Source organism: Odontesthes bonariensis, chromosome 23 (assembly GCF_027942865.1).
Source record: "Odontesthes bonariensis isolate fOdoBon6 chromosome 23, fOdoBon6.hap1, whole genome shotgun sequence".
NCBI classification, from domain to species: domain Eukaryota; kingdom Metazoa; phylum Chordata; class Actinopteri; order Atheriniformes; family Atherinopsidae; genus Odontesthes; species Odontesthes bonariensis.
Window position 1 is genome coordinate 8716178 of NC_134528.1, and position 15348 is coordinate 8731525.

The 15348-nt window shown below is 40.2% G+C and overlaps 2 protein-coding genes across 8 annotated transcripts in view; one reads left to right on the forward strand and one right to left on the reverse strand.

The window, feature by feature from the left end:
* The first annotated feature begins 556 nt into the window (after nucleotides 1-556).
* On the forward strand, nucleotides 557-6472 carry tex47 (testis expressed 47). Its single transcript, XM_075457646.1, has 8 exons — nucleotides 557-707; nucleotides 1355-1427; nucleotides 2789-2892; nucleotides 2998-3062; nucleotides 5062-5137; nucleotides 5281-5415; nucleotides 5528-5675; nucleotides 5811-6472. Exons 1-8 carry the CDS (start codon nucleotides 657-659, stop codon nucleotides 5846-5848), a joined length of 690 nt encoding a protein of 229 aa, XP_075313761.1. The 5' UTR covers nucleotides 557-656; the 3' UTR covers nucleotides 5849-6472.
* A 180-nt stretch (nucleotides 6473-6652) lies between these two features.
* LOC142373671 (rho GTPase-activating protein 44-like) overlaps nucleotides 6653-15348 on the reverse strand; it is a 97677-nt gene continuing 88981 nt past the window's right edge. For 5 of the 7 annotated variants that reach the window (XM_075457031.1, XM_075457027.1, XM_075457030.1 and 2 more), the window contains one exon: nucleotides 6653-12318. In XM_075457031.1, coding sequence (XP_075313146.1) covers nucleotides 12161-12318 — 158 coding nt within the window. In that variant the 3' untranslated portion in view covers nucleotides 6653-12160. Of the gene's footprint in view, nucleotides 12319-13918; nucleotides 13972-15348 lie in introns of all 7 variants that reach the window. The other 2 variants (XR_012768550.1, XM_075457029.1) reach the window with 2 other exon arrangements.

Here is a 15348-nt window from a genome sequence, read left to right on the forward strand (position 1 = left end):
TGGTTTGTTTTAATTTCTTAGAGTAATGAGATATGGTTTAGAGTGATTGATGACGACTAGTGATTTTTCTGTATTTGGAAATACGGAACTTTGTTAAAAGTTAGTGACATCATTTTCTCCAGTTTTTCTCAATATTGAGTTTGCTGAAACCAAACGACACATTTTCAAGGCACAGAGTAAAATCAAGGTGAGTGTTGTCAATAAAACATTAGGTAAGATCCTATAATAATCTTAGAGCATGGTCACAATGATAAAACATAAAACTTGTCTCTGGAGGCATATTACAGACTGAACGGTCCAATAAATGTGTATATCGAATCAAAATGATAAGATAACAAAAATACAAGGTCACCATTTTCAGGCAAAGACATAGGAAATATTAAATACATACTAGTATGAATACCTTCATATATTTAAGCAAAATTAATACGATTTAATTGAGTTTTAACGTGGTTTTGCAAATTCTGCGAGTTTTTTCATCTTCCCCCGACAGACAGGTTTTTAAAACTACGTGATGACGCAAAACGTACGACGATGGGACGTGTTGCCACGGTAACGGACAGAGAGTGGAGACGCTTTTCCCAGTCATAACTGCTCCGCAGGAAATTTGAAGTTTTTCGTTAAATCTCTCGCAAATTACGGCGTCAGAGCAGGAAATGGAAGACAGAACAACGTTGTATGACGTGGTTTACGGCAAAATGAGAGAGGTTTGTGCTAAAACTTAGCTTAGCTAAGCTAACTGACCAACTGAATACCAGTAAGCAGACATTATGACAGTGTATGAACACAACATTGTGCACGGAAATTGGTACGTTGCTCAGCAAATATAGTGCTTTGGTATGTGAACCTTCTGCTGGTGGGTGTTTAAAAGAAGCTCACACATGTAATCAATCATAATCAATTGAGGCATTAAACGTTTTCCATTGAGCTCAGCCTTATCAATGCTTACTTGTCATTGAGAAGGATCCGGTGTCTATTGTTGTAATTTTAGAGAAAAATACAAAGCTCCTCCTCCTATTCCGTACATGAAATACAAGCTTTTCTCTGCATGGGTCCACTGGACGCAGAGCAAAAGCACGAGGAGGAAACTGGGACTAGTTTATTTCACCATTTGACTGCACAGAGGAGGAAAAAGATGGGGGGAGGATGCGGTTTGTATTCAGTTAAAGAGTGATTGAAGGTTTCATTCCAGAAAAATGTTTGTGTTCCTGATAAGTGAACAATTTCTGCCTCGTTTCAAGCAATGATGCAAAATGTGGAGAACAAGTATGCAAAATAATTCTTGATATAAAATAGCCTTACATTGTGCCAACCTGCATGACAAGGCTCAGACTCTTCTCCTTTGTGTCCACAGAACATCGTGCTACAGCGGCTGATAGTGATTGCTCGGCTCCCCCACGATCTTGCTGACGGGACAGAACTAGGAGGTCAGCCAGCAATTACCTTAGAGCTACAAATACTCACAGTTTAATTCAGATTTCTCCTGTAAGGGAGCTGAAATAGGATGAAATTCATGTTAATGTAACAAATGCTCTTCTGAGTGTTTCTACATGTTTTACACCTCAGCATGTGATTGGCTCTGCAGGTCTTTTTTGAAGGAATTATTTGACAAATATTAGAACAGAAAGCCACACTAAAAGGCCCAGGAGAGGCTGGAATGAGCCACTCTTCATTTATTTATATTTTCTTTTTTATAATCTGTTAAAGTGGACTTGATAAACAGTTCTTCAGGGTTTCTGAAGGTCTTTGAAAGTTTTTATTTGGATATTTGCTGCTTTTTCACTCATTTTCAGTCCAATTCTTGTACCTGATTGTTTTCAGGGGAATGTGTTTTTCTGTTTGTTAAGCCCATTTCTTTAGTTGCATCTATGAAAAACAGCAAAGATAACACAGTCTGACAGACAGAAAACAGGATTTCTGCAGCAACAAGGTGATTCCCAAAGAGCTGTTAGCTCAAAACTTGGCATATCTCAGCATGGTGTGCAGTGTGTCCTTAAAACATTTGAGGAAACTGGACAAGTGGAGGACAAAAGAAGAAGTGTCAGGCCTAAAGAACTATCTACAGCAGATGAACAGGATCTGAAAGTGATGTCCTTAAGAAAGAGGAAAAAATCCAGCAAAGACCTGACACAGGAGCTGAGAGATGCATCTGGACCTTCAGCTGATCCATCTGCTGTTGGCCCAAGCCTCATCAGAAATGGGCTCCATGGAAGGGTGGCTGTCAACAAGCCGTTCTTAAGGAAGGGAAACAGGGAGAAAAGGCTGAGCTGTGCCAAAGGACACAAGAAGTGGGCTGAAAATCAGTGGCAGCAGGTCTGATGGAGGGATGAATCCTCCCCAGAGCCCGGAGCTCAACATTACTGAAGCAGTGTGGGATCATGTTGGCAGAGAACGGAACAAAAGGCAGCCCACATCCAAAGAAGAGCTTTGGGATGTCCTTCAAGAAGCCTGGAGAACTATTCCTGAAGACTCCTTAAAGAAAGGACAGAAAGCTCGTCTGAGAGGGTTCAGGCTGTGTTGGAGAGTAAAGGAGCTCAGACCAGATATTCACTTTAAAGCTCCTTAGAATTCTACAAACTCTGTTTTTGCTTCATATACATTTAAGCTTGCACATGTTTCAGTAAAATGCTGCAACAATTTTCTGTTTGTTTGGCAAAATATAAAGAAATGAGAGATCCCTCAAGGTTTTTGCACAGTACTGGATGTGTTAATAACGGTATCTGGCTTTCGTGTTAAAGGTGGCCTTCAACAAACTAAAAGAACTGTTGTGTTCTTTGTTTCCACACAGCTCATTATGAAAATCTCAACTTTCAGTTAAGTAAACAGCCCGTATGGGATCCCATAACAGGTCTGCTGTTGATTTATCCAACCTGTCTGCTGCATGTCATTGAGGTAATTTTCCCTGCGGATAAACATTTACAGAAACTGATGATTAAAATCTGTGATGTCAGATTTGTACTTAAAGTTATATATTTTCTTTTTTTTTTTTTCTTGCAGTCATCCAGAGAAATTCTGATTTCTGTTTTGAAAGACCTCAAAGACCAGCAGCAGCAGCCAGACGGGTATTCATCCTTTCTTTTACAAGAGATAAACGCCGTATATCACACACTGAGAAGCAGTGTTAGTTTGTGCTTTTCTGCTGAATAGTTGCTTTATGATGTTCAGATTCAGTAAACACTTGTGATAGTTTGTGTTTACTGTGTAGTTTTCAAGCGTTTCCCCTCCCTTTTCATTCCGTTGATCATACACAGGGACCAAGCAGTTTCTGTTAATAGAGCTCCACAAATTTAGTGTGTTTCCGAGTGCGAAACAGTGTCTGTTACTGGCTTTCTGAGGACTTTGGAGGTTAAGAGCTCTAAAAGAGTTTAGTCACACTGAAAACTCTGTATGTAGGTTCCACATTGCTTTGAGTTAAACTCTAGTAATAGCAGGCAAACAGCAATATGATGATGTGCTGACACAACCACAATGTGCAAATGATTTCAGCCATATATTTAATTCAGTTATATAATTTCGATGTACCAGCATGAAGGTTTATTTAAAAGTTATGAGAAATGCAAGGTCCACTTGAAGTTAAATGATAAGCGTCAGGACGGGCCGAGGCCAAAACAACAGACAAACAAAGCTAATATATGCCTGGAGGGAAGAAAAGAAAGGACAATTCCTTACCTCCTAAACCTCCCTTATATCCTAAACTCATGAAAATAATATGGCAGCCCACCCCTACAAATTTTAAGTTCTGAAGGCATAAAGTTACACTCAGACATGATTTGTGCTCACAGAGTGGCTGGTTGGGAGGACTGGGAGATAAGTGAGCCCAGGCATCATCCCAGGTCTTTATAGGAGCTCCTTTCCCCGTAGCCAATCCTCTATGAGCTCTTGGAGGTTTATCCAATTAGAGCTCGGTACCTGCACTCTTCAATTTGCATAAAATTAGACAAAAAAACAGCAGTCTAACAACAGATTTAGAAGAACTTACATACAACATATGCTGCCATCCATTGTATTTAGACAAGACAACAACAAACTACACTAAATATTGAGCAGAATGGGTCTCAAACCAGCGATCCCTCCAATGACAGAGCTGAGGGTCCCAGAAGTTACTCTATTAGCACCTCCTGCCATCCCCTCTTACCTCTGTTCAGGTTTTTTTGGCCAAGTCAACATCAGTGAGACGTGGAACATGGATATCATCATTATACGTATCACAGATCATCATGTAGCAACACGTATGGAGACGTAGACGTCGGGGTGCTGACAAATCCAAAGTTAAGCTGTATCTGTGTGGGGAACAGACTGATGAAAAACTAGTTATAGAGAATAAATGTCCTGCATAATGACTAGTTTCCTCAGTCCTTAACTTCCCACACAGACTTGATGAAAATGTGGTGGTAAACACGCCTTTTTTAACTGTTTTCAAACTGAAAATAAGTAGTCTGGGTTTCTCTCCTGGACCTGTTGCCTCCACGACCCGACCTCGGATAAGCGGATGAAAATGGATGGATGGACTAACTTATTTACCTGTTTTGCGGTTATTTGGTCAGAAACAAAAGTCAAAACAAACTCAAATTATAACCAGATGACTGCAATAGGTTACATTTCAGGGGAAATCATGAAAGTTGACACAGTTCAGACTGAGGCAGTTCTGAAATTCTTTGCAATATTACCAGCAAACCTCCCAGACTTGTGACTCATCAAAGCCACAAACATCCACATTCCTGTGTTTTTAGAGGAAAAGTCACAGGATTATCAAAATTTAGTATCCATCCAGTAGTCAGAATCTGGACCGAAGTGGTGGGACCAGTTTCCCTGCGGCTTCACTGCTCTCATGTCTACGATAGAGCTGCGTAAATGAATCTTTAAATGCCTTCAGTTTGCAGCTGAAGTAGCATTAAATGTTTTATTACAGCTCCTCAGAGGCTGGTGGACATTTCAAACAATTTTGTTGCTGCTCTTCCAGGTCAAAGGCAGACAAACTGTTAAACTTTGCTTCTAAAAGTAAATCTGTGTAGTATTATACTGTGTGAGAGCAGTAACAAATGTTATTATATGTGTTTTTAGTTCCTTGCTGGAAGCTAAGATTGTCTTCATGGCACATAACCTTCAAACCAGGCTGTTCCAGCAGTGGAGCTGGAAGGTTCGTTGTTTCTCTTTATTTTCGATTTTTGGAATGTTACAAGTAATTTATTCAGGTTTATATTACATTTCCACCTGTCTGAATGTATTCCTTATGAGGCACTATCTGTTTTGCATAAGGATTTGTTGATGGTGTGACTACAGGCGCTGAATGCAGATCAGGTTGCTGGTAACGGTGCTGCAGGACACGATGAAGACGATGACGCCACAGAGTCTCTAATTTGCTCTGTCCTGTCAGGGCTACAAAATCTGAGCGAACACCTGGACATTTCTAAAAAGGTTAGTTGGCTATTTTTGGATAATCTTACCAGATCATTTCTGATATTGTAACCATAAAACAATCACGTCACTGTAAATAAGATTAGCTCTGACGGCACGATTGTGTTGTGAGATTCCTCCTGGATCCGTGCTGGATGAGACTCCAAAGCTGATCGTCCCTCAGAGCATTCTGGAGAAGCTTTTGGGCCGAATTGAACTTAACAGTCCACAACAGTACCTACAGATGTACAACTCCCCCTTAAACATCAGCATTGAAATTGGTAAGATGCACCTTCACGTCAGTCTGAGAGTCACAAAACAATCAGTGATTAGTTTGATGAATCGGATAGTTAACAGTAAAGATAAGCAGGTGGCACGGGGTCACATGATGCTGTCTTTTTCTCATTGCTTAACAGGACAAGTTAACCTAAGATCCTTTCTTCCAACTGTTTGACTTTCTTGACAAAAAGTCAAAGGTAAGAGGTCATCGTGTGTGTTTCATCTACATCCTGGACATCAAACTCAGTTAAACTGAACACAGACAAACTCATGGTTTTGATTTCATTTGTTCAGTTTTTGAGATAGCCGTCTTTTCCTGCTGGAAAATAACTTTTCAAATGTTTATCAGCAACGTTTTGTTATGGGATCAGTTTTCATAAAGGACTAGCTTGAGTGAGGTCTGTGCACAATTCAGACTGGAATAACTGAGCTCATCCACTCATATTTTCCAGCATTTTCTTTATAAATTTGTTCTTAAATCTTTCTCAAAACAACAAATGCTAAACTCTACCGCATGTTAACTATTTTTACATGTCTGTGTACAGGAAACAAACTAATTTTTGTTTAAGAATAGAAAATAATCGATTTAATTTGCTGAGGGTTTAACAAACATCCAGCTTGAGATATGGCTGGTTTTACAGTGAGCATTAAAGCTCCTCATGGGGTTCTGGAGTTTATTGATGTAACGCATCATTGCTGTTTGTTCCACAAACTAATTCTGTTCACCTCCACTGTGTCCACACAACTTCAGAAAATGTTTCCAGCTTCTTACTGAGATGTTATTACTGGTTTTAAATAAGTCCATGTTTGCAACTAGAAAAAAATAAATTGGCAAGAAGAAAACCTTTTCCTTGTATATTTACATTATTTTGCTAATATACTGTTTTATGCTTCTTTTTTTTTTTTTACCTGTTTTTGAAAGCTGTCATCACTTGTTTGACCTCTGACTGAAATAAAAAAAGACAAAAGGACGTCCAAATAATATAAAAAACATGTTTAATAGTTTCAACGTCAGGATGAGGATTTTTTTTTTTTTTAATCTTACACCGTTTTTCACTTGGTTACAGCATGTCCAAGAAAAGGCATTTCTTCTCTCCTCCAAACTTTTAAGTGCCCATGGCATTACTACGGTTTGACACAAAGAACTTTTAAGTCTGACAAGATTAACTGATCACATAATGTTTTCCCTTTTGATTTTGGCCCCCATAACTTGGAACTTGTTAGATGTATGCAAAAGAAAAGATAAAATCATAGAAAAGATGGATATGGCTGCAATGACTACATGCACCACAGTGTAATCTACAGACTGTACAGGTAAACAAACCTGTGTGCATCAAGTTTTTTTGTGTGTAAATTCATAGAGTTTCAGTAGGTTATAGTCCAGTATTCTGTACAAAGACAGTGTTGTTTTACAGGATGCTCTGATGGTGGTCTCTGTTTCGAGTCTGTTGTGCTTTTCTCATCTGCTAAAACCAGTGGAGCATATGAGGATATGTGGTGAAAACACTCTATCATGAATGATTCAAACACACTCTTGGCAGAACTGATGAGGCGTTTGACTGAAAGGGCAGCACTGACTTTTTCTTCTCCTGCGAAGGTTGATCTAGTCTCTTATAAAAAAATAAATACAAAGACATTTACTGTAGATAGGACCAAAGATGAAACACATTTCATAGGCATGGTTAAAAAGCATGCTGCTGAGTTCCACAGGACAACGTTTAATCAAACCCCACCTCCCCCAAAAGTGGTAATAATACCCCCTCCACCCTCTGACACTTGAAACTACATCCACTTCACACACAGTCTGCCTCCATCACAACCTATGAGGTGAACATTGTCAGTACATTCCACCTTTTCGTGTAGAAAAAGGCCTTCGCATTTCAGTGCTGAAAGGGCATACTCCCGATAGCTGCAATACTGAAAACTGTCTCTGGGATCTAAAGTTTGATGTCAACTGTATATACAAACCTAAATCTGAAAGCCTTGAGTACAAAACAACAAACATTGTAACACCGAAGTCCAGGCAAAGACGGGACAGATCTTTCACCTTGGAACAGCCTAACTGCAACAGTAACTGTTTTGAGGTCACCATTAAATTTTCTCTTAAAATATTCAACTTAAATGATAAATTCATTCTGTATTAAACTAACTTTTTAAAGCTAATAATGTGCTGTTTCAGGCTCAATATTGTGAGAATTGTCTGCTTTTAGGACAATGTGACTGTAAACCAAACAAACCACAGAATTTAAGACGGTAATGTGCATTTCTCAGTAGTTTTGGGACATTTTGAAGATAATAATCCATGGATTCACCCATTAACACCTGATGCAACATATTGGTTTACCACCTCCCATGTTTAGAGGGGCCTCAGGTCTGAATGGGTTAATCAATAACAATATGTCAGTTCTGTAGTTTGGTTCCTGTGGAGAATCCTCACAATTTCAAAACTACACCACTCTTTAGTACCTGCCCTGTGGGGCACATAACCATCTGGACATTTTATTGTCAATCATGTTCTGGAACTGAGGACATTAATTATCTGTGAAAACAGAGTGATGCAGCAGCTCCCATGCAGAGTCTCTTAAACCCGGCTGGATCCTGGGACCAGTCCTCCGCTGCAGCTGCAGGTTTTGTGGTGCAAAGCCACAAAAAAAATCTTCTTTTTAATTTCAGCTCTAAACAACACATAGTCACACTTCCAGAAAACGTACAAAAAGATGCACAAGGCATCTTGAATTTTCCGTTAAATGTCATGTAGCATCATGCTGCCGCGGCGACGTGTTTTTTTTAACCGTAAAGCTAAACTCAGGGTTATTTCTGAGGTCAAGAAGTCGACAAGACAAGAACAATTAGCTGTTTTCATTTAGAAAATCTGCAAGCTAAATTTCATGTGGGTGACTGGAGATTGAATCCTGACCCCCCCCCCCCTTCATTAAAGGTAGGGGTCCTTACGCTACCTACCACCTGGGATATGAGTGTGAGTCGCTTTGGATAAAAAACATCTGCCAAAAACACAACAAACAAATTTATCTGATGCTATTTTGTGTGATGTGACATTATTGTGCTACAGCCAGCCTCATTATATGTACAATATATAACCGTATAATGTTTGTCATTGTTTAATTTTCGTTTCAGTATTTGTATGTTTCTATATATCTTTTATATTTATTTGAATCTTTCCGTCGTCAGTATATACAGGACGAATATGTACAAAGGTTTCGGTATTTACAAAGTCCTGTGAGGTCTATCGCACTCACAGAGAGACGATGGCAGAGCAGCACAGTGACTTTGAGGCCATGTGTAGTGGATGTTCTCAGGACAAAAGAAAAGTCCCACAAATCTGGAAAGGTCATGACAGAACCCTCCGCAAGGCATATAACAAACTGCTGCTGTCATACACAAACCTCGTTATTCCAGTTTAACTGATTTTCAAGTTTCCCCATAAACTGAACCTGTGATTCCTGAAAAGGTTTCGATGAGGCAGCAGAAAAATTCTGGTCCCGTGTCCAAACACTTTTTTTTTTTTCTTCATCCTCAGACGGGATACATGTGTAGTGGAAACAATCACAACTCCTCACTCCGGGTAAAAAGTACTCAGAAATATATCTGTATAAATACTCTCATCAAAATAAAGACATATACACACATCTTTGCACTTGCCTCTACATCACTAATATAGACCAAAAACATCAGCGTCATCAGATGGAGTTGAATGAGAAAAAAAATGAGCTTATCGATAAAAATCTAGCACTTTTTTTCTGGGGATGTGTAAAGCTGTTATAGTCTGTTTTATGAAAGGACAAGAGGTTTTTATCCATTGAGAATGTTTCCCAAATACTTTTCTTAATACATCTGTTGAAGGTTGTTCAGTATGGAGCCTGGAGTATACCTCCACAGTCTTATTTTCACCTTTTTAACTCCATTTAAATACCTAAATCTGTAATTTGTTTGAACTTCTGGTTGACAGACACAAGTAGTCACTGACATACTTCATCGTACTTAAAAGATATAAACTAATTTAATATTTGATGCCAGTAACACGCTGGGATGAAGGCAAAGTAACATCTTTCTGGAAGATTCTCCAATTAGCAGATTAACTGGTGACAGGTGAGGGTGTCAGGATTGGGTATAAAAGAAGCATCCACCAAAGGTTTAGTCATTCCAAGTAAGGATGAGTCATGGCTCACCACTTTGTGACAAAATCCATCAGAGAATCATCGCTAAGTTCCAAAAAACATTTCAAAATGCAAGATTGTAATGAGCTTTGGTTCGAAGTTTTTCAACATCTGCAGGAAGTCTGGGAAAATCTCTGTACTCAGTGTGCAAAGGCCCAGAATAGACATCACTTCTGGATGGTCATGATCTTTAAGCCCTTAGGCGGAGCTGCATGAGAAACCATCACGCCACCAGGATCAATACAGCCACATGGGCTCAGGAGGAGCTGGGAAAACCTTTTTCTCTCAACACAGACAGAAATGTGACCTGAAACTGTATCACACAAGGAGGAAGCCATATTTCAACTCTGTGCAGAAACACGGCCGAGTTCTTTGGACACGAGCTCCTTTCAGATGGACAGAAAGACAGTGGACATGTGTTCTGTGGTCATGTGAGTCCACGTTTCAGCAAAAAAACGATGTCTGGTTCTACAAGCTAAAGATGAGAAAGGTGCAAAAGCAAGCGGCTGTGATGGTATGAGGCTGCATCAGTGTTCATATGTGTGAAGGTACCATTGATTGCAGAGGGGGTTGTTGGGGATTTGGAGAGACATATGCTGCCATCAAGGTGATGTCTTCTCCCGGGAGGTCCGTGGTTATTTCAGCAGGACGATGCCAAACCTCCAACATCGTGGCTTCATACACACACAATGTGTGCGCTTGACTGGCCTGCCTGCAGTCCACATCTGTCTCCCACTGAAAATGTATGGAGCGTCACGAAGAGGAGAATCAGACAGCAACAACCACAGACTGTTGAGCAGCTGGAATCTTGGATTCAGCAAGAATGGACCCAGATTCCTCTGAAAAAACTGCAACAATCAGTGTCCTCAGTTCCCAGCCATTAAAAGGAAGCTGATGGAACACAATGGGAAACATGTTGCTGGCATCAAATTTTAGATTTGTTCAGATTTTTCTAAATACAATTAAAGTCAGTCAGTTAAAAATAATTAATTTGGACTTGTATCCATTAAATTAGTTTAGTTTTTTAATTACATTTTAGACACTTTCCTACCTTCGGTTTTGTAACACGATGTCCTGATTTAAGAGCTCCCGCTTCTAATCTGTTAAGTGGACGGTATTCATGTAGTTATGCGCTTCAGGCTTCATAAGAACCACACCTGTACATGTTTGTGTTCCTCTTCACCTTCTGGAAACTTCTTCTAACTTGTCAAAGGAAAATAAAAAATCCCATGCAGCCATGCTTGCTGCCAAAAATAATCACGAGTAATCCCATGGACTTTTTCATTTTAATCCTGTTGGATCTTTAATAAATCATAGAGAGATCTTATATATTTTATAGCTCCCTGACAACATCAGCTATAGATTAAATGGTATCTTTATAACTCTCCTATGGATAGAAAATATGATCTGGTTTGATTTATATTGTTAGTCATATCATATACTCTGGCAATGTACAGTATAAACAATAAATATCCAGTGGCTGATATCCTGACTGAATGCTGTTTAGAGAAGGGTGTGATTGAGCTTTTAACTTCTTCATCACTGTGCTGTTATTCTCCTAAATGTCTAAAACATGCATTCTTCTTTTTGCTCCACAACACCAACAGTGCAACATCATATAGTACAATTACCACATCAATTTACACACCACACGTTAGCAAAAACGCACACACACACACACACACACACACTTTCCATAAAGACATACGGGCACACTCACAGTGAACGCTCAGGTGGGACAGAAATTTGGGGCCACCACATGCCAGAGCTTGGCATTTCAAATGGACACCCCTGAGGAGTGAAGGAGTGAAGGAGGAAGCGGCGAGTGGACATAAGCAGTGAGGGAAAGAGGAGTTGGCCGGACAGATGTGCAGTACTGTGTTGTTGGTTCTTCTTAAGTTCACTCATGAGACGCAGCAGCAGTGAAGAGCTCTCATTCCTCCCGGCAGCCTGTTTCCATTCTTGTGACATTAAAGGCAATATTGCAAGTGAATCAAATAAGGCAAAAAGAAACAGGAAACATAAAAAACAATAAAATGATCCAGCCAATGTCAAATGCAAATTGCGCGTTTGATAAGAAGTCACCTCGTGCTTGTGTTCGGCATATTTTTTTGTTGTTCCACTGTGCAGAGGCGCTTGTTTGCTTGCTTTAACACGTCGGCCCCTCTGTATCGAGTACATCTGAGATGCGATGAGGAGATTCAGAGCTGCCGAATCGCAGCTGGAGGGGAGGAAAAGTCGATGAACGAGGGAGACGGTGCAGCAGAAGTGTTGTGTTTCATTTAACCAGCCGACACAGGAACTCAGTGGTGTCATAGCACTGTGCTCTCAGACTCCTCCTCAGAGTCCGCTCTGCTGCTGGTCGACTCGAGTAGTGCCACTGAGTTCCTGAAGGGGGAGATGTGCGTCAAGTCAAAAATACCGTCCAGTTCCATGTCAATGATGGGGATGTCCAAGTTGCAGAGTGAATCTAACAGAGCAGAAAGCAGAGATTAAGAAAAACTGTCAGATCTGGGTAAAAAAATAAAGATGTGGAGTGACAAAAATCATTCCATGTCAATGCTGGTTGAAGTTACACAAAGAATGAGGGTCATCACAACTCCAAACAATGGTCATAGTATGAATAAATAAAGAAAAAAGCATGACGGGGTGCACGCTGAATAAAGGTTTATAGTACGGGGCAACATCTTCCAAAACAAAGAGCATTTAACAGCTGCTCTAACAGCCTTCACTCTTTGGGTTTAAGGTTTTAAAACAGATGTTGAACATTCCTCTTTAGCCTCAGGAGCATGACTGACATCCAACACTGATGCTGGCCTATCAAGTCTGGATCACAGACAGCGTTCCAGTTCACCTCAGACCAGTAGATTCATTAGCACCACTGGGGTAAAAATCAGGGAAGCAGACCAAAACCAAAACCTCCAAAGAGGGCAAAAAGGCCGTCCAAGTATATATATTAGGCCTAGCAGTGCATGTGTACTTCATCACTCACACACTACAATCAAAATATGGTTGTGAACACCTAATGGTTCATCTTAAAAAGGAAACTGTGAAATTATAGCCTCTTTTGGCAGCAAGAAGAAGACATACTCAATTTAATTCATAATGTTGTGGTTCATCGGTATAGTTGTTTTACAAAGTTGGCGGCGAATTTCAACAATTTAATGGTTAAAACTTTATGTTTTTAAGTTTTGGTCCTTGCTCCCAGATTATACTTTGTGAAATATCACTGTGACATCATCAGACTTTACAAAGGTTTAATAGCTTTTACCATTATGAATAAACTATAATTTATGTTTAAAATCACTCACACTACACTGGTACAAACTACACGTCTGGTGGTGAACAAGTAAAAACATCATGATCAATTGTGTTTTTCTCCGTATTGACTGGAATGAATTGAAAATTTGAAACAAAACAAACTGTATCAGCAGTCAGTATCGTGCATCCCTCATGCTCATCTGATCAAAAAAACATAATCAAAAACAAAGATTCATAAATTCAGTAACATGCTCTCAAAATCACCAAATCAATGTAGTTAGTTGTAGGCTACTGATGTATAAACTAACTTATTGACCTCGGTTTGATTTGAACAGCATGTGCTTCTCCTTCAGTGAAAATGACACCCACAGTGTAACAAGTGATGGAAAACTGGCACAGACAAGAAGTGTGTTCACTGAGGGGCAGTGAGGCACAATATGCGGTGGGTCGGGAGCATGAGAGTTGATGGGGGGGGGCACTGAATGTCGAAGATGGAGGGGCAGCGACAGCAGGGAATTATGGGTGGGAATCCTAAAGTGGCATCCGCCCTGCAACGTTCAGTGTTCGCCCATGTAAGCCATGCATCAGTCTCAGCCACCATGCAGACGCCAACAAAAAGTATCAAAGGTGGGCTTAGCAGTGTGTTGATGTAAAGAGAAGTCATAAGTGAGGCAAAATCTGCGTCTACTGGCAGCTTCACCCAGCTGTGAGAGCGTGTCGGTGGCCAGCTCCATGTATGGCTGAGATGGCAGAGGGGATGTAGGGATGTGGAGGGGAGGCGAGGTTTCAGCACAGGAACTCCAGCTTACCCTAAAAGTCCCTCTCACACTTAGAATCACACTGAACCTCTCGCCTCATACCGCTGTAAGTGAGACAGTAAAAGCAATTGACAAGAGGGGAAAATTAGATGAAAACATACTGAGAACCTGCGGGTGACGCTCAGAAGAAATGAATATATTAACAGAACATTTAAGATCAACGACAACCAACAAGGAAAAATCAGTTCACAGAAGGGTAACGGCGAGGTGGAGGTTCGCAGAGCAGTTTGTCTGTTTTCAAGATTACGAAGACACAGGCAGGAATTTTCCATGAAAAAAAAACAACTTTTTATTAAAATTGCTAATTAGAGAGTTGGCTCTCCAAGCTCTTGTCCACTTCTATGTTTAGTTTTTGGCTAATGCTACAAAAAGACCAAAACCAACACTATAGTCATCCATCTCTTTCTTATTCTCTCCTTAAAAACTTAGATCTAAGACCACATAACTTCTAAACTTGGGGACGTACCTGAGCTATATTTCTGATTGGATTCAATAACGTGGGTTATATAGCTCTGGTTATATCTTGATCTTGATAATTAATCTCTCATCCATTTAACAAATACGTTTGATACGTTTGACATTGCTGGCAAAACTGAGAACTGTGCTTTTTCAGGAGCCCTTATATACACCAAGATGACGATCAGTTGCTGGGCATGTCCGGGGTGTTGCTTGTATTTTTGGTGTGAGCACACCATCAGCATTGTCAGACTTGGGTGAAAAAGCTCTCTCCGATTGGCTGTCCAGTGTAGCGGATGACTACACCAGAAGGGAGGTGGCGGAGATGACAGTCACACAAAAAAGCCAATTTGTCACCTTTATTTCTCCAAAACAAGCAACAAAGTGGAGTGGGGAAACTGAAGACCAACACAAAGAAAATCAACCCTGTTTTGTGGTTTCCCTTATTGTATAACGCTCACACTACCACCCCCTCCTGTTTTCTGCGCAGGGATAGATTGTAAGTCCTGGTGGCAGTTGGACATTATCTTTGCAATGTGTTCAAATGCTGCTTTGTTTATCAGACGATGGTGACGTGGCCTTTTGTTGTGGCTGTTTATTCACATCAGTTTGGTGAATAAAAGCCTTTTAAGTAGCTCATAGATTCCTTTATTTAGAGAAAATCAGAGCGATGTGGACTCTGATCTTTGGTATTTTGTCCAAAGGACGTGGATTATTCTGTGGAAATTTGTACTGGCTGGGAGGGACTGACCACACTGTAATTATGTGCACAGATTCTGACCAACACAAACAGAGAGCCACTTCTTTTTTGTGGTGAAAACATCAATGCACCACTATATTGTACACCACTATTTTCATTATGCTTCACAACATTTTTATGAATGAAACCTTTGGTATATGTACTTGTTGAAAGTGGCTGTGGCTTCTCTGTGTGACTTTGTGTGGCTTTGGTTAGGATCAGTACA